The 24,111-nt window shown below is 41.9% G+C and overlaps 1 protein-coding gene across 1 annotated transcript in view; it reads left to right on the top strand.

Moving 5' to 3' along the window:
• The window catches only part of stk32a (serine/threonine kinase 32A), a 100,104-nt gene that overhangs the window by 31,715 nt on the left and 44,278 nt on the right, over nucleotides 1-24,111 (top strand). Inside the window, exons 5-6 of the mRNA XM_034098424.1 lie at nucleotides 6,204-6,377; nucleotides 20,164-20,201. Coding sequence (XP_033954315.1) covers nucleotides 6,204-6,377; nucleotides 20,164-20,201 — 212 coding nt within the window. The remainder of the gene's footprint in view (nucleotides 1-6,203; nucleotides 6,378-20,163; nucleotides 20,202-24,111) is intronic.

The following is a 24,111-nucleotide window of genomic DNA, read 5'->3' as shown; positions in this document are numbered from 1 at the left end:
TGGCCGCAGCGCGTTTACACACGGCCTGCAGGTCCATGCTCAGACCGGCGAAGCTGGTGTGCTATCGCCCGGGAGAGCAGCACTTGCCTCAGGCTTTGCAGCCTGAGCCGGTGACATGAAGGTGTCCTCTTCCTGTTCATCCGATTCAGACAGGAGGAAAGCCAAGGCGGCCTCCTCTTCGTCCTCCTCGTAGTCAAGCCCGAGGACATCCTCCGCGGGTGAGACCATGGTGAGGTCTAACCGGGAGCCCCAGCTTGGTGGAGCGCGGGAAACCGTTCCCGCGTGTCTTGCCGTCACCGGGTCCCGGCCTGCCAGGGCGCGGGATTCCGGTTCTATAGCCATAGCAGATAGTGAGCCCCACACCGACACGGAGAGGGGCTCACTCTCTGTGGCGGATGCCCCCGTGTCTTGACTGCCGGTCGGCGGGTCCGTGGACATGGGGGGGTCCTGTTCCGACAGGCTAGCTTGTCGAGCTAACCGTTGGCGGAGGCTCTTAACAGTGAAGCGGACGCAATGTCCGCATGAGCCGGGGTTGTCGATAGCGCCTCGGGCGTGTTCCACCCCGAGGCAGGACGAACAGACCTGGTGTGTGTCTGTGCCCGAGATCTTCAACCCGCAGCCGCAGAGTCGAGCCACCGAGTCCCTGACACCTCTGGTGTGAGGGAGAGGGGCGTCCATCTTGGTCGCCTCGTGGGGTGGAGAGGGCCCGCTCTCGACAGGTGGGACGGGAGAAAAGATAAAACCACCTTGTCCTTAATCCGGAGAAAATGACAGTGTGGGTCTTTTATTCCCGGAGAATACTGACTGGTGTGGCAGTATGCTCCTTAAATCCTTTCTTCCTCCGTGGAGAAGAGAAAATAGAAAACTTCCCCGCTACCGTGGTGTCGGGAGAGAGGGAGCGAGCTAGCAACAGGTGTGCTGCTAGCTTGAAAAAATCGGACCTACCTTACTTTCTCGGGTAAGAGAAGGGCGAGGTCGATTTTAAATACTAACAGCGTTAGTACTACCGTCTTCCTGCGAAGCAGAAGGAGTAGCCGGCGAGCGCCCGTCGACCGAAATGGGTATTTGGGTTCAGTCTGTGGACAGTGAAGCTTGCCCGGCTACTGTAGAGATGTGCTCTGAAGCGAGAAGAGGTGTTTGAATGACGCATGCGTTGTGGCGCAATCTACTTATAGGGGGTGATTTCCCCTGACGCTGACGTCAAGATCACCAGCCAATCAGGATTGGCGTAATGAGATTGATGCTTCTGTTTGCTCCGCGATGAGGCGCATCCCATAGTGAGACATCGAACGGAGTGTTATGAATGAGAACTGGGGTTACGTAAGTAACCTATAGTTCAGTCTGTGTCCCCTAAATGTTTGTGACAGCAGCTTCTTGGCTTTTTTACCACCTTAACTACTTCTGCTGGGCGTGTGTGGGTTTGTGAGTGTGAGTGCAAATGTGAGTGTGCGCACGCGTGCGTGCGTGCGTGTGCGTGTGCGTGCGTGTGCGTGCGTTAATCCAATGATTAATAGACAGAGTTAAATGGTCTCCATCTAGCAAACACACACTGCTGTCTAGCTCTCACTCAACTAAGAAGCTTGTTTCTCTTGCCTTGGTTTACAGTTTTTAACCAGACTTTGGTCTATGAATATTTGACAAACATTCAGTTTTGCTTTTAAAAAATATATATTTTTCACATTTTTGCATCCTATATCTCACACTACTGCCCTTAATGTTTACTTGCAGGCTTATCACTGTACATTTATTTAAATGTTTTCTCTTTTATGGCTATTATGTGTATCCTAAAATGAAAGCTTTAACTTAATGACCAATATCCAGACTTAAAGAGGAATCCCTGCATTGTGTTAAGCCCCTGTCACACTGTCCCGAAATTGACACCCGATGGACACACGATAAAGGAAATGTTCAAATTCGGCTGTGATCGTAGCAACATCGGGCCATTCGTGAGGGCATCTAAGCCATCGTATGAGCGCCGGTGGAGTTTCTCAGGCTCCGGCAGCAACTTCGTGAGCGGCAACTTCGTAAGGCACTCGTGAGTTCATCTTGTCAAATCGTCTTCGTCTTCGTGTTATCATCAGTGCATTCACACTCACTCTGATCGGGGTGAATGCCCGATGGCACCGAGGATAACAAGATGCCCTCACGATGGCCTTACGAAGGGCAAAATTGACACACGAATTCAACACGAAAATGAACTTTCGCAAGGTCCTTCGGCAATTTTTTGGCATACCAAAGATTTTGCCTCCGCTCACGAAGTCTTAAGATGCCCTCACGAATGGCCCGATGTTGCTACGATCAGAGCCGAATTTGAACATTTCCTTTATCGTGTGTCCATCGGGTTGTTTTATTGCACAACAAAATCATGTAAATATATTATGTAAATAACCCAATTTGTGTTCTGTGAAACTAAAAAGGATATAATATATTATTTAGAAGGACAGTTGACAGGAAATTGTTGTTATTATGGAAACAACATGACGGAGAAAACTTAATATCTTCTACATATAAAGACGGATAAAGTAAAGAACAAAGTCTGAAAATATCAGTACTGTATCATATCACTTTAACATAATTGTTTGTGTTACTTTCGTTGCAGCTGTATGTCTTAAATGTAATGTAAATGTTGCCTTCGTGTGTGGTTCGGGGCCATCTTCGTGCGAAATTCACAATTCCATATTCGTGTGTCCATCGGGTGTCAATTTCGGGACAGTGTGACAGGGGCTTTACAGAACCAGAGCAGGCCCATCGTTAATAATCTGAATGTTGTGGCCATCCATGAACTCAGTCAGAACTGTGTTAGTCTCAAACACTACAAATCCTGTATCAAAGTGAAGCAATGCTTTGATATCTAAGTGAATGTGAATTTAATATGATCTCTGCTTGATCTGAGCTTTCTCTCTGCATGCCAGACTCAAGTGTCACATCATTTTCAACACACACTCTCTCGCTCTCACATGCATGCACACACACATTGATCCACTTTGTTGCTTTGGTTTTCTTACCCTCGCATCTAAAGTGTGCTAAGTCGCTATGGACTCCCCTTGAAAGTTCCTTCTTTTAAGCATATGTAATGTTGTCTTCTTACTAAGAGGCTCTAGATTACTTTGTTGCTGATTGATGGGAAATAGCATGTCACATTTAGAATAGGTTTTGGGCAAACAATTATCAAACATCACATCACATACTGAAATATTTTTTAATCCATCTCACATTGACTGATTTACTTTTTATTTTGTTCTTCACTTTGAAATAAATGTGTTATTGATAACAGCAAAGCCCATAAAGGTTATACAAACATTATATGCTGTTTTTCACAATTAAATAAATGAGTAAATTGATTACAGCAAAGCCCAAAACGTTACAGACGTTAGCCACAACTTGTGAATACTGAGTTATAGCATTCCCTATAGATCTCTTTAGGGTAAATTAAAACGTATATGTTATATAACAGATTCTGACTTAGCTGGTCATTAGCTTTGGACTGTAACTATTCTCAGAACACACTTTAAGTTCTACAGAACAACACAAATCTAATTATCATTCCATTATGGTATCAAACACATTATAAACTTTTGCTAAAAACTTGGAGAACGTTAGTGTTTGCAGGCGTGGCTAAGACATTTCTGCTCGTCTGAGTGATTGATAGCATTGCAGCTGGTCGCATCCATTCAGCTATATTACACACTTTAAGTGAGAAGGACCGGCCTCTTCTCATTCCTTTTGTTCCCTAAAAATGATATTCATTAGTTGAAAGCTATGTGGATTGTGCATCTGTGCACTCATTCATATTCCAGATGTCATATTAGTATTTGCCATATTTTAGAATAATACATCATAATACTTAATGCATGTTCTAACTGAAACCAAGCAGAAAGGGGAGGAGGACAGTGATGCATGCGTGTGTACCTCTCCATGCACCTCTTTGTGATTGTGCTAAATGTGCTTGTGTATTTTCAGGACGGATGTCTAGTCTTTCCACACTCTGAGGCCACTGGCAATTAGATGTTAAGTGGTCTCAGCATTATCTGAGCCTTAGCAGACAGTTTTGAGTCAGCTCAATCAATCCCCATCCATCCATTGCAGAAAAAGCACCACCTCCAGTTTATTGGAGAAGGGCCCCTAGGAGGAGAGTTCACCAACGTGGAAAAAACTACCCTTGGTCACTGAGTTTGAGCCAAGATAATGGTCCTTTCAGGGACGTATCTGCAAGTGGAAACCCCAATGGAGTCTGTGGTGACAAAACTGCAACCTCTCAAAGTGTGCAGTGAAATTGTAGCCCATCAGGAATATGATGAAGGATTTGAGAGCGGTGGTAGTGTAGTATATTATGGAATATCAGAAATTGCCGACGCGGGACGCTGTTTTGCATACAGGGCAATGTTGTTGGCAAGCCAGGAAATGTTGGTTGCTGGCTGCAATTTTATATAATATTGTTTTTGCATGAATTAGTTCCTTGTGGGAGGGAAACTAATTAGCTCATCGTTTAGAAGGGAAGAAAAAAATGTGTGGCCCCAGTGGGACGCTCAGCACGTTAAAATCAATGGAGATTTGTGCAACAGCTCATCAAATGGCAAAGCAGGGGGCCACATGCTGATAAAGGCTTGCTGTGGATGACAGTAATGGATGGACGGATTTATAGATGGATGACCACAAGTAGCATTACTACTATCACACATCACACAGCAAGAGAAGACTGAGGAATATTTAACTAAAACTATGTACGGTCACCCTTACTAAAAACTAAACAAGAAAATATGAAGAAGTACAGACCATCAGGCAAAAGCGTCATGCTAGCCGATGTGCTAAATCTGTCTGGGTGTGAAAAGTGGTGGGGGGGGGGAGCCTCTTCTTCTACTGTCAATGCCTTTGCGTGGACCAAGCCTACTGTATCTATCTTTGCTCAGCCTTCATTTTAATCTCAACTTTCAAAGTTTGTAATGCCAAATCTTGTTCCTGGTGTGTAAAGGGGGGTAGCCATTGAGTTGAGAATAAAAAACGTTTTAAAGTGTATGTTATTTTATGCATAAATAGAGGAAGTGCCATTTTGTGTGACTTTGACACTTTTCTTCCAGCAGAGAGCAAAGCAGTTCAGTGTTGCCAGCTAAATCTTTACAGCACACACTAACATAAGGGAAATGTAATATATGTAATGGCCTGCTTTAATGAAATGGCAAGACACTCTGATGGGAAAACCTGTTAACTCTCAGAAGAGATAGGAGCAGGGCAGCGAGCCATCTGAGCAGACAATGTTGCTGAGTGGATGTAAAATTGTGCTCAATATATGACCTCAAATATTTTCATACCGCCAAAGCTGATGGAATAGCAGAAGTATACGTTTTCAATAACACAATCACTTCATGTAATATTAAAAATAATAGCCAGGGTAGCCTGAATGCTAATGTAATCACAACAGAGATTATGTTTTCTGTGTCAACCTTATTTGCTGTAGAAAACAATGAGCAACAAAACAAGGATTAAACTATAATGATGATTGTGTCCTGAATATATTTAAAAAAACAAGTATTAGATTTAATTTAACTGTTACAAACAGTTTGGTAAGCAATTGATATTTTGTAGCTCAGTTTTGTTCTTCTTTTCTTTATATTTGCTATTATTAATATTCATTTGTCAGCTATATTACTGGTATTAAATGTGGGCTTTCTTCTTCTTTGAATAAATAATAAAACTAAACTAAAACATGCCCAAACACTATCAACAAATATTGTAACGTTTAAAAAGGAAAGGGGGGAAAAAGACATCCTGTGAAATTGCATGTCCTTCTACTGTATGATGTCAAAAATATGTTTAAACAGGAAAACTGTAACCATTCTCCCAGCCTTTTGTGTACAATGTATTTAAATATGTGTGTTACCTTATTAGCCTTAAAGACATGGTAATGAGCATTGACTCAGGCATTAGCCAACAAAGTGGCTCCCACCTGTATTATAAAAGAGTGTGACAAATCTATGTAAGTAAACAAGTATATGTCTTTCATTATTTCCCATTCTTTTTGTGACCAGTGTTATATTCATTTCCTTTTTAGAATTCTTCTCCCACTCCTATTGCATATACCTCTCTTCATTCAACCCCTCCTGGTATGCATCCTCATTTTGTAATCTCCTTTGTCTCCAACCGTCCTTGTCCTGGCGTCCCTCTGGACTTGTCACCTTTCACTCCTGACAGTCTGCTTTCCTCTGCAGGTATTCCTTCCAGGATGAGGAGGACATGTTTATGGTGGTGGACTTGCTCTTGGGAGGAGACCTGCGCTATCACCTCCAGCAGAACGTCCATTTCTCAGAGAGCACCGTCAAACTCTACATCTGTGAGCTGGCCCTGGCCCTGGGTTACCTCCGTACGAAGCGCATCATACACAGGTTAGATACTCAGTCTGTACAAAAAACATGAGAGGTATAGGCTTTTTACTGGTTTCCCGTAATATCTCTTTCTTATATAAATCATGTCCCACTTCTGCCTCTCTCCATTGTTTTTCACCACCAAGTCTAAGTATTATCTTTCCCGGTGTACGTTTCTCCTTGGCTGTCCACTTTAATATTATTTTCTAAGATGACTGCTCCACCATTGAGCAGAAAGGTCTAGCAGTGTCTACATGAAGGTCACACCTGACAACAGTTTACTATGAATTGCAGACTATGGCCATCATGAAATGCATTAGTTATGTCGCGGCTGCTTTGTTAATGCCTTATTTAATTTGTAAAATGCAGGTTAAGTGCTTTTTAGGCCGAAATATCTGCTGTTATGGCACAGCCAACAGTTCGCATGGCCAAGAAAGACATGGCTACAGCCCAATATTATTATTTTAAGTTGTTGAAGTGACTCAAAGGACATCCTGTTACGACCAACAATGCTGCCAAAAGTACTTTAATCCTTACAGTGGTATCGCATGACTCTTTCATAGAGGGACAATGCAGATAAGATAAACAGCTTGAAAAACAAGGTCTCAAACCACATTTTGTCTGATTGGCTTTACCAAATATATTACAAATTCAAGTGTGTCATTGCAAAAAAATCTTCAGTGTTGGTGGTTGTATATGGGAACACATTTTGACCATGGAGTCAAGGAGTTGCATCTAGCATCCCATTTGTTGTTAAAGTGGAATATTTACCTCGGTCGCAAATACAATTAAGTCTTTCGATTTGTAATCTCTGCAGATTTGTTAAAGGTCCCATGACATGGCCATATCTACTGATCATAATAGATTTACATTGTTCAATGTTCCAAAATCACATTGGTTTCTCATACAGCATCTCTGTATAGTATGTGTATTCACTCTCTGTCCTAAATGGCTTGTTGGAGCCCCCCCGCCCTCCCTATGAGCCCAGTGTGCTCTGATTGGTCAGCTCGCCCACTCTGTTCTGATGAGTCCACCACCGTTACAGCGGAAGATCAGTGAGTATGTGTTACAATGGCGTTTGTTAGCAACCAGAAAATGACACCAGTAATGACAAACAGATGAGAATGCTGCGTGGGGTCTGGGTGCAGTGTGAGCTGTATTACTGGAGTCGTTTCCTGGTTGCTGCGTGGGGTCTGCGAGACAGCGAGACATCGCAATACTCAGCCTGAGCACACACATACACTCACAGCCAGGCTGTTCGCCACACACTCACAGCCTGAGAAAAGATAAGGCTGAGTGAGTGTTTCTCCGCGATCCCAACTCTTCTATTACCAACGTTCAGGGAGCTCCATGCAAGTCAATGGGACTCCCTGATAGTTGAAAATCTACGCGAAAGGTCCCCCCACTGCATTTGATAGTGACGCCAAGGGATCCTGGTGTGTGACGAGCTCCACTGATTGGTCCATTTGGACCAATTGGTCCATTTGGGTTTGGTCACGTCACTATACCCAGGAAGAAAAAAATGGAAAAAGAAAAATATCCAACGAGGCGTTCTGGGGCAGCATAGACAGGTCTTTTCTGTGTTAGCGTTTTACTCGCTACAGGGTGTACTTTGAGGGTTTGTGACTTTGCAGACCGTTTACATGCAGAAAAAGCTACATAACACAAGGGGATGGGTAATAACCGGAGAAGCATGTCATGGGACCTTTAAGTCTTCCATCTTTTTTTTATTATTGTAAGTTCGGAGAGTATTACATTAACAAAAGGAATTCTGGAATGACATTATAATTAAAAAAATATAGACAACTGCAGGCTATAAGAGCACAATATAACAAATTATTTTATTCCTTTCATGACCCGTTCAGTATAAGTGCATACATTTTTAGCAAATACGACCTAAATTGTACAACCTTAGTGCTTTGCTCCTATTTATGAGGCACTGTTCTCTACTCTGTTGACTGAGCATGAGGTAAACACAGAGTCCTTCTCAGGTTTTGACTAATAGAAAACAAAACCGCAACAGAGAACACTAATTTATCAACACCCCCAGATAACAAATTACACCATTTAACATAGAGCAGACCACTTGCTCTTGTCCACACTCCCAACTTTAATAGGAAGAGAGAGAGAGAACAATTAATAGAAGGGTTTATTAATATATGTATTTATTGAGTCCATTGAGGGATATGAATATTTAAATGATGATTTCTATTTTAGTGCTGAAGAGGACAGACTTGATGTGCAGGTGTTGGGGGCGTTTGTTTGGATGGAATCAACATCTTTTCAATCTGCATTCATTAGCTTCAAATAGGAAGTGGGGCTGAAAGTAACTCTCAGCTCATCTCTATGGAAATTGAATAAATAATTTCCTCCATCAGATGTGGACGTGCTGACTTCAGTACAGCAAGTGATGCACTTCAGAATGTGGTTGTGTATATGTGCAGTGTGCACATGTAAATGTAGGTAAAATGCAGGATATACATTGTTCTTCTACCATTGGTCTGTGATGATATTGATTATAATGAGGAGATTAATCGAGATAATGACATTAATCCTATGTGAAATGGCAACAATGTAATGATGTTGTTCAAGAGTTTGACCATGACTTAGACAGAATATGCTTGAGAGTAGTTTGTTTCAGTATGATGGCCAGATTTCCACATTATGTTATTTAAAAAAAATGTTATTCATTTGTATGTCTTTATTCGACAGGACCTAGAAGCAGTCTGGATACAGGTTATGTTGCATTCACTGCATAGCAGAGCATGAAAGATATTTTAGCTAACCTGTTCTGTGATGTCATGTTTATTCACTTTGAACACAACAAAATACTTGAAATGATGATAATGATAAGGAGGAGGAACATTAAAATGTTGTGCACTTGTGAAGTCCATAGAAGTTGTGCTACAGAGTGCAGAGTTAATAGCATGGGGCCTATTTGTGATCCCTGCTGGATACCTTTATTAACTAATTCAGGACTTCAACTAAAACCATACAGTCCATGTTTAAAACCAATGGCAACAACAAGAGTATTGATCCCACATGGGTAGAAGACAGTAGCAGAGGGAAAACATTTTTAAATTCAAGAATATGAATTCAATGTATTGTATTAGTGTTCTTACTGCTAAATTGAAATGTAGGTTTTGCGGTCCAGTCCAGGTAATGTTTACTTCCCTTTCTGTATCCATATTGAGATGCATGATAACATTACAGCTGCAGGGACAACAACAGACATCGCTGTGATTAGCTGGTCCAATTATTTTCAATAATGAGCTCCTGCATTATATGACACTGAATGGCAAATATGAGCAATCTCAAGGCAGTTGGGACAGAGCAGCAGTGAGGTTAACAACAGCAGTTAGGCTCATCTTGACAGAGCCTGGATGGAAAATCAAAGAGACAGCAGCGTCATCATGGGACATACAGGAGCCTCAGAACATGCAGTATGATGCAAGGTGGCTAATTGAATTACACTGTGTTAAGAGGGAAATTGATTTATTTTGAAGCCTACAACGTTTAATGATGTTTGCTTTTAAATAAAAAGTTATAATCAAATCAACTATACCAAGTAGCAATAGAGAACAGCTTTTATTTGTTTGCCATTATTAGGTTTTAATGTTGATTCAAGAATAATGGTTGTACAATAATGAAATAATCTGTGTTTAGATTGGTTCACTATAAGTCATGTTGCTAACAGGCAACTCGACAAACGAGCTTGAGTATCCCGAGGTAGTGGACTAACTGGATTAATATTATCTTTGAAAACTCTTCCCGGCAAAATATCCCTGTTGGCGAAGGAAAAGTTGAGGAGAAGGGAGAACGGAAATAAATGTGTCTTGTTTTACCGAGATATTTCAGTCATTCCTAAAAAATCTGCAAATTATAGCATCTAAGAATAGGGTTCTATATATTTGGCATTGTTAAACTTGTTTCTTGTGGACAGTAGCTGGGTCATATATGTGGTTTTAGCTTAATACAGTGAGGTTAAGTCAGTATGTTTAACCCTAGCTCTTTTAGGAGTATGCCTTATTGACAATAGAATGAGTCTCAATTAGATTACATCTCCAGAGACGTAATGGGTCTCTCCAAACAACAGGAAAGATAAATGGCAAATGTGTGTCAGAGAAGGTATGTGTGTGCGTCTATACATTTACCTCACCACAGCCTCTTTGACATCAACAACAATTATCTCAGGCTGAATCCCCAGGTGCATTATGTTGCCTAACTGATTCATCATAATGGAAAGACTTGCTTGTTGTCAGCCAGCAGATGCTCTTAAAAAGTCAATATCCCTTACTGTTTCATTTCAGAAACACTCTGCCCAGTAAAGTGGTTAAGGGACTAATCATTAGCTTCTTATCAAACTGACAGACATGGATGAAGATACTGCAGACAGGCCTTAGTCTACAGGTAAGATGGAAGTTAATCTTGTGAGACCAACTGTGAAACATTCACAACAGCACAAATGTAGTAAATTGGGTGGTAGAATTATTCTCCCATCAAAGTCAAACAGCCTTGAAAACAGACTCATTCAACAACCTGAAGAAAATAGATTAAATAAAACCAACAGTTTACAAGATAGTGCTGCAGCTACGATGCAAAGCGTGCTTTCATAATTTTTTTGTGAATTATTATTACAGATAAGGTGTTTAGTTTGACTATTTTTGAAGTATTTGTTGAGTAAAAGAAAAAAGTTTGACATTTTAAAATGATCTGATTGTCAACAAATCACATACAAAAAATGTTTATCTATATTTTGCTTTAAGTGAAAAAAAAATTCAAAACCATTTCATCCCCACATGCACTTTCTGGCAGTGTATTAATCCATAGCTGAAAATAGTCCCCAACAAATACACTATTAAACCGGTTTACTTAAAGTGTGCTAAAAAGAACTACAGTGCCCAGCTTAGTCTATAGGCATGCTTGGTAAATATAGAACTATATGGGCATACTTTGTGACACATTTTTTAAGATTTGTATCTGCTGCTGGAACAAATGAGCTCGGGCTGAGTGCTACTGGAAGTTGGAAAGTATTGAGAGACGGACTAACACATTGTTGGTTTTATTCGTTTCATGGAAATTGTCCAATGTATTTATTCAGTTTCCTGAAGCGTACTGAGACCCAGCTGTTGCAGCAGCACGCCTATTTCAGCCAAGGAGGATTCTCTACTGCAAGCTATGATCTCTTATCTCTATCTCTATCTCTATCTCTATCTCTATCTCTATCACACACACACACACACACACACACACACACACACACACACACACACACACACACACACACACACACACACACACACACACACACACACACACACACACACACACACACACACACACACACACACACACACACACACACACACACACACACACACACACACACACACACACACACACACACACACACACACACGGTGCTTATTCCTCATAATCTCTCTCGTTATCACTCCCATTTGTCCTTTTTTCTCTACGTACTATAATTTCATTTCTTCACAATGTTCTTCTCTCTCATCCTTATTTCTTGGTTTTGCAGAATCTTTCTTTGTCTCCGAGGGAGTGGCACATAGCGTAGCTGTGCTTCAAATAATTTATTTGCTCCTTCATCCCCTTCTAGCGGCCTTTTGCCAGGCAGCCAAAAGGGAATATATTCTTAATTCACCTATCTGGATAATTGAAGGTGAAAGAGTAACAAAAAAATAGTCTCAGTGGGTCTTGTCATGGATGGTTCTTAAAATGAAGAGATAATATACAACACTGCAGATTGCAGGGAGGCAGACTCCGTCATTACTCTTCCTCTCCATCAGCTGCTGGGAAAGGCGAGCGTTTGTCATGTCTTCAAGTGAAGTATTCTTTATTCATGGAGTGTGTTAATGTTTTATTTTCCAGCAGAAGAAGAAAAATATGAACAAAGAGGGAGGGAGAGTAGAGATAATTTATACACTTATATTTCATAAATGCAGAATAAGGTGCCAGCTGATGCCAGCTCACTGATTTCCACAACAAAATGGTGAATTAAGCATTATCGTTGTGAACAATCTCCCTCGGCTCACCCCAGCAGATTAGTGATGGGAGGAGGTCTGAGGTCTGAGAATGTTTACTCGCTAGTCTGTAACAAAAAGATCGCTAATTGCCTGCTTGTGTATCTAACTCACGTGTCTGCCTGTGGGAGAAAGAAGGAGAAGGTTTTTGGCTACAATCATTGTATCTCAGCAGTCAGAAAGACAGACATGCAGACAGACAGGAGGATCTACCGGCAGATATACCGAGTCAAAGAGCGAGGAGAGAGCTGGCATTCTTTGTAACACTCCCGAGTGTTTCTGACTCTGTGAATTATTAATCACTGGTAATTGTGATGTAAGTTTTGGCCTTGGCTTTTTAGCGCCGACTGGCTGCTTTCAGTGTCTGCTCGGCGCTCTCCCGCCTCCCAAAAATCAGCTCCAAATTAGACTGGGGACTTGTCAAGGCCAACTTTTGTCAACCAGACGCACTCAGTAACCTTGTTAATGAATAAGGGATGAACATCTCTCAGCTCAGGAGTTGCTACTCTCATCTACGCACACACACAATATTTACCGAAGTGCGTAAACAGGGTGGCAGACATGCACGCGTACACCTGTGTTGTTCTCACTCTTGTCAAAGCTGCTTTTCTGTAACAGTGAGAAGAAAGGGTGAGCGGGACACGCATCAGTTAGCCTCTGTGGGTCTAGTTGAGTTTTCAATTCACGTTCAAAGGCAGCGGCTGTCTGACTCGCTATTCAATGGCTGGTGGGCGTGGGTACTTAGAACTGAGGGATTCTGTAACTGTGCTTATCTGTGAGTGTGTATTTGCACAAACTGTGAGTTACTGTGTTTGTGTGTGTGTGTGTTTACTGTATGTGTGTGTATTGCTTGTTTTGAGATGTAGCTGCTGTGGGCTAGGGCTTCCAGAACTCCACTCTCTATTGTTCCCAAGAGGGAGAGGCACAATCTCAAACAGCTCTCCATTTTATTGTGGAGTTGAGAAGAGGGCTACTAAAGCAGCACAGCCATAATAGAGTTTCTGATTAAACTGCCAGCAATCTACGGCCAGAAAAACAGGACAACAATTTCACAGCAGCTATGGATTAAAAAGTAAAAATCAACTAATTTAATATTTTACATTTTATTATTTATTTTACAGAACATTACGTTAATATTTCATTTTGCCCCAGGATAGAAAACAGGAAAATGGCAGAAGTAATGTAACAAGGGGGCTGTGCAACACACCTTAGTTCTTCTGGTACAGTTTGAAATGTGTCCTAGCACATGACTTAAAAAAAAGATAAGCTAGAACAAATATTCGATACATTAAAGTGTCTTCTACTAGATGCATCTGTTTGATAGCTGGTTCATTGTTTAACTCATAATTGTAAACAAAACTGCCTTCTAATTTATTTATCTTTCACTTTTTTTAATGATTTATTTTCTGGGTTTTAAACTGTGATATGGTTTAGAGAAAATTATGAGGAAACATTCAAAGATAAAATATTTTATTTTTAACATTTTACAGACTATTTTACAGACTATTTACTATTATTTGATAAATAGAAAAACATTCAGTAATAATGGATTATAAAAAAAAGGTTGCAGCTCTATTCAAGTTACTACAAAGCCAACATCAAATGTCTGCTAGAACCTGTAATCTTGTTTAAATAATGTTTTCGTCAGCTTGTTTATTTAATTTAATTATCTTGTGCGGCTGCCTGTTGACAGTATGATAACTTATTTACTTTACAGGTGTGTGTGTGTGTGTGTGTGTGTGTGTGTGTGTGTGTGTGTGTGTGTGTGTGTGTGTGTGTGTGTGTGTGTGTGTGTGTGTGTGTGTGTGTGTGTGTGTGTGTGTGTGTGTGTGTGTGTGTGTGTGTGTGTGTGTGTGTGTGTGTGTGTGTGTGTGTGTGTGTGTGTGTGTGTGTGTTCTTATTTTAACTCTGCATGTGAGTGTGGACATGTGTATGCTTCCTTCATCTCTCAGTGTGTGGTTGCCTGACCTGTGTGTGTGTGTGTGTGTGTGTGTGTGTGTGCGTGCGTGCGTGCGTGCGTGCGTGTGTGTGTAAGCCTCCGTTCTCAGGTGTTTTGGCCCGCTCCAGTATCAGTGCACTATCATATGACCAGGTACAGGCTTCAGTTACTCCTGCACCTCTCATAGAAGGCTGTAATGAGGCCATTAGATCCTGCTAATAGCTTGTAGGGTCAGTCAACCGAGAGAAAAGCCGAGGGGATCAGCTTGCATCCAGCTCTCCTGGCCTTTCGTCTCACTCAGAACAGCCCAAAATGTTTACCTGCATTACTTCCTTTTCTGTTTTACTCACTTTATTCCTCAGTTTGCTTTTTGAAGTCTCTTCCTCTTTCTTGTAATTTACCTCAGCGCTCTATATCTCACTCCTCTTAACTTTTAATCTAATTTGTCTCATTGACTCTCCATTTGATTCTCTCAGTTCATCAGTACAGAAAGGTATTAAACACTGTTTTCTATAAAATGTTCCTTCTAGTGCCATTAGCTCCTAATGTATTCCTATATCTTTTTAACTCTTACTCAATACGTGTTGAGTATAGATGTCTGCATTATTTAGTCTACCTGTTCCCTCTTATTTTGGCCATAAACATAACATGTTATTATTTTCTGTTTATCTTCAAAAATGTTATACCTTTTTATTACCTGTTTTTATTTTATTTTTCTCAGCAAGTGATTCATACAAAGCTGTCAATTTCAATGTAAAGAGCGGTGTAAATTATAACAGTTCCTCCTTATTTTGAGATGTAATGTCTTATAAACAGAAAGTCTGACTGCAAGATGTGCACATTAAAGTGGAACAATTTCAGGTAGCATTGCAGTGACATAATACAAATTGCTGTCATGATTTGGTGGTTGTCAGAACCCGAGCAGGATCTCAGTTTAGAAGCTGAATTCAAGTATCTCCTCAAATAGTTTTTTCCATCACATTTCATCTCATCCAACTCTGACAGTGTTATCTAGACGCCATTTTGTTGTGTCACCTCTGAAAGCATCCCGTTCCAAGTAGTAAATGCTTGCAGATGGTTGAGGTGTCACCTCGCCAAGCAGGCCGTCTCCACACAGCTCCGTGTGACCGGGGCGGCAACACATCCATCTGTTTCTCTCACTTATAGAAGCTGCAGAGCACTTATACCAGCTAATAAACACAGGGCATAACTGCCAGCTGAAATGAGCAGGTGACAGCTTTAAGTACTCTTCTCTTCGCTTTAGTAAAAGAAAGTCTATTTCCAATTCACACTGCATTTAACAACTTCATTCTATCAATGGGAAAATGGATCAATGGAATTCCTTTCTATGAAACCTTCTCAAAAGTGTTTCTAATGTTTATGAGTCATCAAAAATGATTGCACGGGTAAACCAAAGACTTTAGTCTTTTAAAGAACAAAAACATATTAGCCATACAACATCATTACAGAGCTGTCTGTATACTTCTCACTGTGTCTTTATTTTTTGGATATAAAGACTTATTTTGCTGGATAATTACCTCCTAATATAATTTAATTCATAGATTATTAAACTGAGAAACTTAGTATTGATTGTGACTGTAAGAATAAGCCACATAAGTCTCCATAAGGATTATAAAATATTTACTTTTTTATGCAAAACCGCTACACATTCTAAATCCAAGGCTTCTTAGACTAATCATTTGTTTTTTTTCTGTGATGTTTTTAATGAATCTCATTTTCGTATTTTGTGCATCTTGTTAAACATTTGTCATCTCTTTGTAGTTTGCCAATAATTGCAGTTTCAGGCAGCTTTGTTCTGTGTTTACTCAGAGACAAGTGAAACATTTCATTGAAAAGCCATGTTTGTTTAGAAAGCTGTAGGAGGCTTATGCAACGAGCCTTGATGAGAGGCTGACACGATTTTGATCAACCCTCATTTCCTCGAATCTCAATGGATAACAAAAGTGTAAAATTAGTAGAAACAATACTTGTATAATTTAGCAGAAAGAACAAATATTAAATTGAAATGTGCTCAACATTCACTTTTTCAGTTTACTGCAGAGTCACTTTGCCTGTTTTAAGTGTTAATCTGAAGACACCAGGAGGTCATGATTATGTGATCAAGAGCTGTAGCTGACAGTGTTGAACCACACTGAATTTTTAATGCAAATGCAGATGTCTTGCACTCAGACACATCTGCTCTCGTGACATGTTCCATCTGTCTCACCCTTGGTGGTGCAAGTTAGTGTTTCAAACTAGTATGGCTATACCCATTTCTTTAAAGGAGTAAGGGGCGTTTTGTATTAATCTCCACTGTCAGGAGACCCGGTCATCATCATCATCATCATCATCATCATCATCATCATCATCATCATCATCATCATCATCATCATCATCTCCTCTACCTCAGCAGCGTGGCTTTTACAACTCGCCACCTCCTAATGAGGCTTTCTGCTTTGCTTTATCTCTACAGCCAGTTGTCTCCTCTTGTCCTGTGGCTTGACAATGGCAGCATGGCCTTTAGCTAGAAAAGATGCCTCCTTGTTCTGCTTTTTTAGCCGTGACACGTGCCCTTCCTCTCTCCCCTAGTGCCAGCCTTTGACGCAAATGTCAGCTAATTAAGGGTTACATGGTCGACCTTTCTCCCCACCACCTGGGCCCCCGCGCATTCAACCCGCCAAAGCTGCCCAGAGCCAAGCGCCATGCTACAGGTTGTCTCCATGAGTGTGTTGCTGAAACACACCTGTGCACACACAGACACGCAAAACGCAGGTTGGCCTTTGATATGCTAAATGCTGCTGGGGTCCTACAGGGCAGTGGACTCAATTAGAGGAGACACCTACTGTCTAACACTGAGGATGTACAAAGACATACCCTAACACCACAAGCAGATTTTAAAAAATATGTAATTTTCACTTAATCAGTCTCTCATTCAAACCAGAGTTGGTGATTGTAATAACAGTGGAAAGGCAAACAAAAAATAGTTTTGACGAGTCTGAATTTGTTTGTTTGTTTTTTAATGTCATGTAAATCTACTGATGTCTGACTCAAGCCTGGTGTCCTTGAGGAGAGCATATTAATTTATATTTTGCATGTTAATGATTACTTTTAAAGGCCCATTTTGTTACCTTTGTATCTGCATTACGCATTATTTTGTGTACTGGAATCCCCTGCTGGCCTGATTAAAATGTCTGTCATATTTCAAACATGATCTTGAAAAAAGCACATTAATTTCACTCACTGCTAATGTATTAACAATTTAAACTGTCATCGTTCGTTAATGTTGATGTCAATTTAAAAATGAGCACTGCATTTGACCATCATGCACAAGTGGAACATCTGAGAGGGGCTCTGAATATTAAATATTGTCTCTCCAGTTCAAAGCATCTTTACATCTGTGGGGTCACGTTCCAGATAAGCTAGAACAAAGAGGAGCGAAAACCACACCGAGCCTTTCAACTACTGAAGGATGAAAAAACTCTTAAATACAAATCTTTAAAAATATAATAAATATCAGAGTCTGACAGTCTCTCAAACTTGAATTGTGTGGTAAAGGCATGTCTGTGTGTGTCAGTGGGCAGTGGTGGAGACTAAAAAGGTGAAATGTTAAAATAACTGCAAGTGCGTATGTTATAAGGAATAACCCGGGTGGCAAAGAAAGTGTTAGGTCATACAAGAAAGAGAACGTTTCAAGGGCAGATAAAGATCAGCGGAAATAAGAAGAAAGAAGAGAATAATTTAGCTTTGAATTAAAAATGAACAGCCAGGAGGGATGTCACTGAGCTCTGAACTGTTCTTCATATCAGCTGATCAGGTCAGCTGGGACGTTTGTATTATCACTGGTGTCTTTATGACACTTTGTAACAATTTGGGAATCCACAGGATGTGTGGCTTTGACATCTGTTGAGAAAATGTATTGTCTCTATTATTCACTTTTTATGGTTCCGCTACAAAGCAGATAAATCAATAGACTATCCCTAGTGCATTCGATTTATGAGAAGATAGAGGGATTCAGAAAGGAGGGAATTGAACAACAATCCACAAATGTGTCATCAAAACAACAAAAAAAGACATCCAGAAGTAGATAGATGGAAAATGGAAAAAGGAATGCAGTAAATCAAACACGAACTGGGCTATGACAATTTAAAAAAGACTGTGTAAATGTTTGTAAGGAAACTAAATGTCATTTTATTGAAAATGTAATCCATTAATCCTACACTGTTTCCAATAAGGAACAAGTAAGTAGTTACTGAAGTCTTAAAAACAGAGCAAATACATATTCAAATGTACAGCTGGTTTTCTGCTTCCAAAAACAACTTGGAAAAAAACAACTTGGAGAGAATGGTTTGGTTCCGGATGCCATTTGGATTTGATGTGTATAAATCTAAAGAAAGAAGATAGGTGCAGACAAAACATCTGTTTAAAACGGAGAGAAACTGGAAAAAAAAGATGACGCAGAAGCTGTGCCCTCAGTAAGAGCTTCAGTCTACACCTGCTCCTCTTCTCATGTTTCTCATCCACTCCCACAGCCTAACCTGCTGCCCTATCTCTTTTTCCATTTGTTTTCCCCACCTGGTGAAGTAGTGCAGCAGAGTACCATTTAATGGTTCGATCTACTGTATTATGTCCATTTTTGTGTTTTCCTGAAGTGAAATGACTCATCATAAAAAATGAGTCAGCCTACTTATACATTCACCTCGGGGAAGCTTTTGAATTTGATGATCTGAGCACGTAGTTCTTTCGGTAAGACTTTCGACACACAGGAGGAGTTTTGTTTACTTCAGCAGTATAAAAAGTGGTTTGTTAAGAACAAGTAAAAGAAGAACTAAACTGATATGAGCAATGTAACCTCCATGGAAGGACAGAAAAAGATGAGGGTGCCACCTGGAGAAACTCAAGCGTCATCAGCGGTAAATGAGATATGAAGTACCACCCACTGGGTTTGAGTCACAGGTGGACTGAGCGCTGCTGAAACAATATGTGCTTATCATTATAGATTTTACCACAAGCCAAAATGAAGGATCTTGAAGATTACTACTCTAAAAGCACATTTCCCATAATGAATCTCACGGGACCAGATGTGAGATGATCTGATGAGACTTGTGTTACTAATGGCGTCATTTCAGTCTGACACCACTGGCAGAATTTTCATATATTTAGTTGCCGTGTTAAATAATTCCTCTGGCTGTCTTATGGTGTCACTAAACATTTGCATACTTAAACAAATAAGCAGGCTGTTTGTCAGTACATTCAAATGATCCAAAAACAACTTGTATGCATGTTTTATAATGTGTCATGTCATGCTTATATTTAGGCAACTAAAACCTTGCATTTTCTACCTACTTTAACTAAAAGGGCTGGTCTACAATGTCAAAGTAATTATGTAACAAAGATAACCAATCTGCCACGCCCACAGGAACAGCATTGTACTGTTACCTCATACTAAATAGTTTATAATCCATTTTGAGTCATGAGAAAAAGCCTTAAAGACCAAACTGGGCTTCTTTGCATTGGATTACCAAGGTTTAAGCTTGATACATATCAAGGACGCTTAAGTATTAACTAATTATACTAGACTGGCTTTTTTCATATTCTCACTTTACACATTTTAACTGCTGTAGCCTTAAGACTCGAGCACTGACTCTATTCTACTAAAAGCAATGTGCAAATCCCAGTACTGCTTGTTCTCCAAACAATATGAATACGAATTTCAAAGATCTGTTCATGAATGACAAATACAATCTGATTCTGGTTTTACTTTCTACATAAAACCACAAATATACAGGGAAACATACTAATCCAACTGAACTGTTTTCCCTTTCAGAGACATCAAACCTGACAACATACTCTTGGATGAACATGGTAAGATCCCTTCTCTAATTGTATTTTCAATTCACTCATATTGGGGTCAGGGTTGGAATTTAAAGACTGTGACAATAAGATTTGTTTGAGTTTTGGTACCTGTTGACATATCATGATACCATTTGACTGACACACAGAGACCTGACTTGTTTTTCTAAATTCAAGACTGAACATCTCCTGACTATGGAATTTATTGAACCTCCAATCCATGGGATCACTTCTGCAAACATCAAAAAGAGATGCAATGCTCACTCAGAGGCAGGTTACACAGATAGGGCTTGCAGCATAAAAAATACCTTATACCGTATTTTAAGAATTGCAACATTGGAAAGAAGTCGACTTTTTTATGCCCACACTGCCAGTCTGCATTGGGTTGAAGCACTGTGACATTAACATGGTGTTCTTTCCCACTGAAATATTGGATGAAATAAGACAGAGTGATGTAACAGTGTGTGAGAAGGACGGCATGATATTAATGATGTCTGCTTCTCTGCTGTGAGTTAAAATCATGCTCTGAATGATTAATTAGGTTTCATCAGAGGCTTTCATGTCAGTTACAGTATCAAACCAGCAGACAAATGCACATTACCACACATACAATGACCAACAGTGTGCGTTTGTATGCATGTCAAAGGGAGGGAAACAGCCCGGCATGAAGAGTAAATGCCTTCATTTATATATGTATCAAAAATAATGTTAAAGTACTTTATGTTATGATCAATCTGGGATAAACACAGAGATCCTAGAAAGATGGTACAGTATGAACATACACTACATGGCCAAAAGTATTTATGAACAATACAACTACTTTGAAACTGTCCGTGTGGCTTTTACTTAGAGGGAAATCCTTCACATACTTGTTGTTTAAAAGTAGTCTAAGCTGACTGCCTGGCAACCTCACAGGTTGTGACTGACGACGCAGAACGCTATTTTCACGTTGTTTCGGCGCTGGGGAGCTCCACTGCGACCCGGACGGTGAGCTTTATTACATCTCCTCCTCCCCAGGATAAATATGCAGCGTTCAAGGCTTTCCTGCTAAAGACTTTCGAGCTGTCACGGTCGGAACGGGCCCGACGCCTGCTCGCTATTCATAGCCTGGGGGACAACAAGCCTTCTGACCACATGGAGATGATGCTCAGCCTGCTGGGTACGGAAGAACCTAATTTGTTGTTCATAGAACTGTTTCTTCGGCACATGCCGCCGCATGTACAGACAGCGCTCGCTAACACGGCTATTACTGAGCCCCACGCTTTGGCCGAAGAAGCCGACCGGTTCTTCCTGGCAACCCAGCGTTTTGCCACAGAGGTGCTGGCCCCGCCACGCAGCGGCACCTTCCCTGGTACAGGCATGCCACCTAGCAGAAGCTCCGGGGCTGACGTCAGCAACTCCAGTGTGTTATTACCATGCACGCTACGGGGCGAAAGCGAAGATGTGCCGTCCTCCCTGCACCTACAAGGTAACGGGAAACGCCAAGGCCTGCGCTCGGTAGTGGCCGCGAGCGTGGGCACATCCAACCGGCTCCTGGTCATCAGGGACACCCTCTCTGGTCGCAGACTCCTTTGTGACACAGGAGCCCAGTGGAGCGTCCTGCCGGCTACCGTGGAGGACGCTGCCGATGGAGGCCACGGCCCACCGTTAACGTCCGCTAACGACACCCCTATTCGCACCTATGGCACAAAGACAGTGGACCTGTGCTTCGAGGGTCAGCGGTTTAAGTGGGATTTCGTCACGGCTGACATCTCCTTCGCTCTCCTCGGCGCAGACTTCCTGTGCGCTCACGGACTGCTGGTGGACGTCAAGAACAGCCGCCTGGTGGACGCACTGACGTTTGCCTCTTTCACGTGTACCCGCGGCGAGGCGTCATTCAGCGGGCTCTCCAGCTCACTCTCACAGGGCGACAAGTTCCAGCACCTTCTCAGTGAGTTTCCCGACTTGACGCAGCCCACCTTTTCCTCTGCCACTACCAAACACGGGGTAGAGCACCACATTGACACTGAAGGCCCCCCTGTCTACGCTAGGGCCCGGCGGCTCAACCCTGACATGCTGGCAGTTGCCAATTCGGAGTTCGTGAACATGGAGCGTCTGGGCATCATCCGCCGCTCAGACAGCCCTTGGGCTTTGCCGCTTCACATGGTCCCTAAATCAGCCGGTGGCTGGAGACCGTGTGGTGACTACCGCCGCCTTAACGACGCCACTACGCCAGACCGCTACCCGGTCCCTCACATCCAGGACTTCTCTGCACACCTGGCGGGCAAGCTGGTTTTCTCCAAGGTGGATCTGGTGCGGGGCTACCACCAGGTTCCGTTGCACCCCTCGGATGTCCCCAAAATTGCGGTAATTACGCCGTTTGGGCTTTTCGAGTTCCTGCGTATGCCTTTTGGACTTAAGAACGCAGCTCAGTCCTTTCAGCGACTGATGGATTCAGCGCTCAGAGACATGCCATTCATCTTCGTCTATTTAGACGACATCCTGGTCGCCAGCTCCTCCTCCGAAGAGCACCAGGCACATCTCCGGGTCCTTTTCGTGAGGCTCAACCAACACGGCCTGATTATCAACCCGGCGAAGTGTCAGTTCGCGTTGTCCTCCATCCATTTCCTCGGGCAACTCATCAGCAAGGATGGGGCCGCCCTCCTCCCGTCGAAAGTGGAGGCCGTGTCTGCCTTTCCACGACCACCTAGAGCTCGGGCGCTCCGAGAGTTCCTCAGGATGGTGACGTTTTATCACCGGTTCATCCGCCGGGCGGCCCACACCATGCGCCCGCTGTACGAGGCCCTCAGGGACAAGTCCCCCGGCCAGGCCATAGACTGGACGGCTGAAAGGGAGGTCGCTTTCAACGCCACCAAAGCCGCCCTGAGCGAACCCGCCATGTTGGCTCACCCGTCACACAGGGCCCCCATCGCTATCACCACCGACACGTCTGACTACGCAGTGGGCGCGGTGCATGAACAATGGGTCGACGGCGCCTGGCAACCGCTCGCCTTTTTCAGTCGCCAGTTGACTCCCAGGGAGCGCAAGTACAGCGCTTTCGACAGAGAACTCCTTGGTCTCTATTTGGCGGTTCGCCACTTCCGTTTCCTGCTATAAAAGTATAGCTTGTAACTAGTGCTGCGTACCGGTACGCCGAACCGGTACTGGACTTGTAAAAAGTTTCGGTTCAAGTCCAGTTAAAACCGGAACGTCGGGAACCGGTACTTGGACTCGCAAAAAAACTAGCACTTACGTATATATTCTGGTGTCTGTGGTTATTTAAACATTCCCTGATAAACGTTATTCAGCGTCAATAAATGAGTGCTAATCCCAGTGTGCTCAGTGTACAACATCACATGTCATTTCACCTTCGATTCACGGTTTGAAAACGTAGCATTTCGCCACATGCGAAGAATTTTCAGAATAAAAGTATTAAGTTTAGTGTGAACTTCCGGTTTTTTCAGAATAAAACTGATTTAAATTAAATAGTGTATTTAATTCAAAATTAGGCCATATCAACATTGATTTTAATTTCTAACAGTATGTATGTACATCACTATGTATGTAGTATGGACTGTATAATGTACACATGTTACTTTGATACCTCGCCTCCGACTCCCGTCTCTCGGCACTACACCGTTCAACAAAAGGATACCCAAAATCTAAATATTGGATTGTTCTCTCTTAGTAAGATCCCATTTTTATTACAATTGGGGTCTTACCTTGACTTGAAGATGAAGTCCATGCTATCCTTCTGGACAACAATCTCTATTACTTTTTTGTAAACGTCCTCCTTATCTTCCTCTAGTTTCAAAAGTCTAGTTTGTTGTTTGCGTCTACCGTCTCTGCGTAGATTAACAGTAGCAACAAGAACCTGTGTGCTCACTTGCGCCCCCTTCAGTGCGGCAGAGGTTATGGCTGCCTCCCCTGGTGCTTTTTTCAT

This window comes from Pseudochaenichthys georgianus, chromosome 14 (genome assembly GCF_902827115.2).
Source record: "Pseudochaenichthys georgianus chromosome 14, fPseGeo1.2, whole genome shotgun sequence".
NCBI classification, from domain to species: Eukaryota; Metazoa; Chordata; class Actinopteri; order Perciformes; family Channichthyidae; genus Pseudochaenichthys; species Pseudochaenichthys georgianus.
Note: the sequence above shows the minus strand (reverse complement) of the source record. Positions and strands in the feature narration are given on the sequence as shown.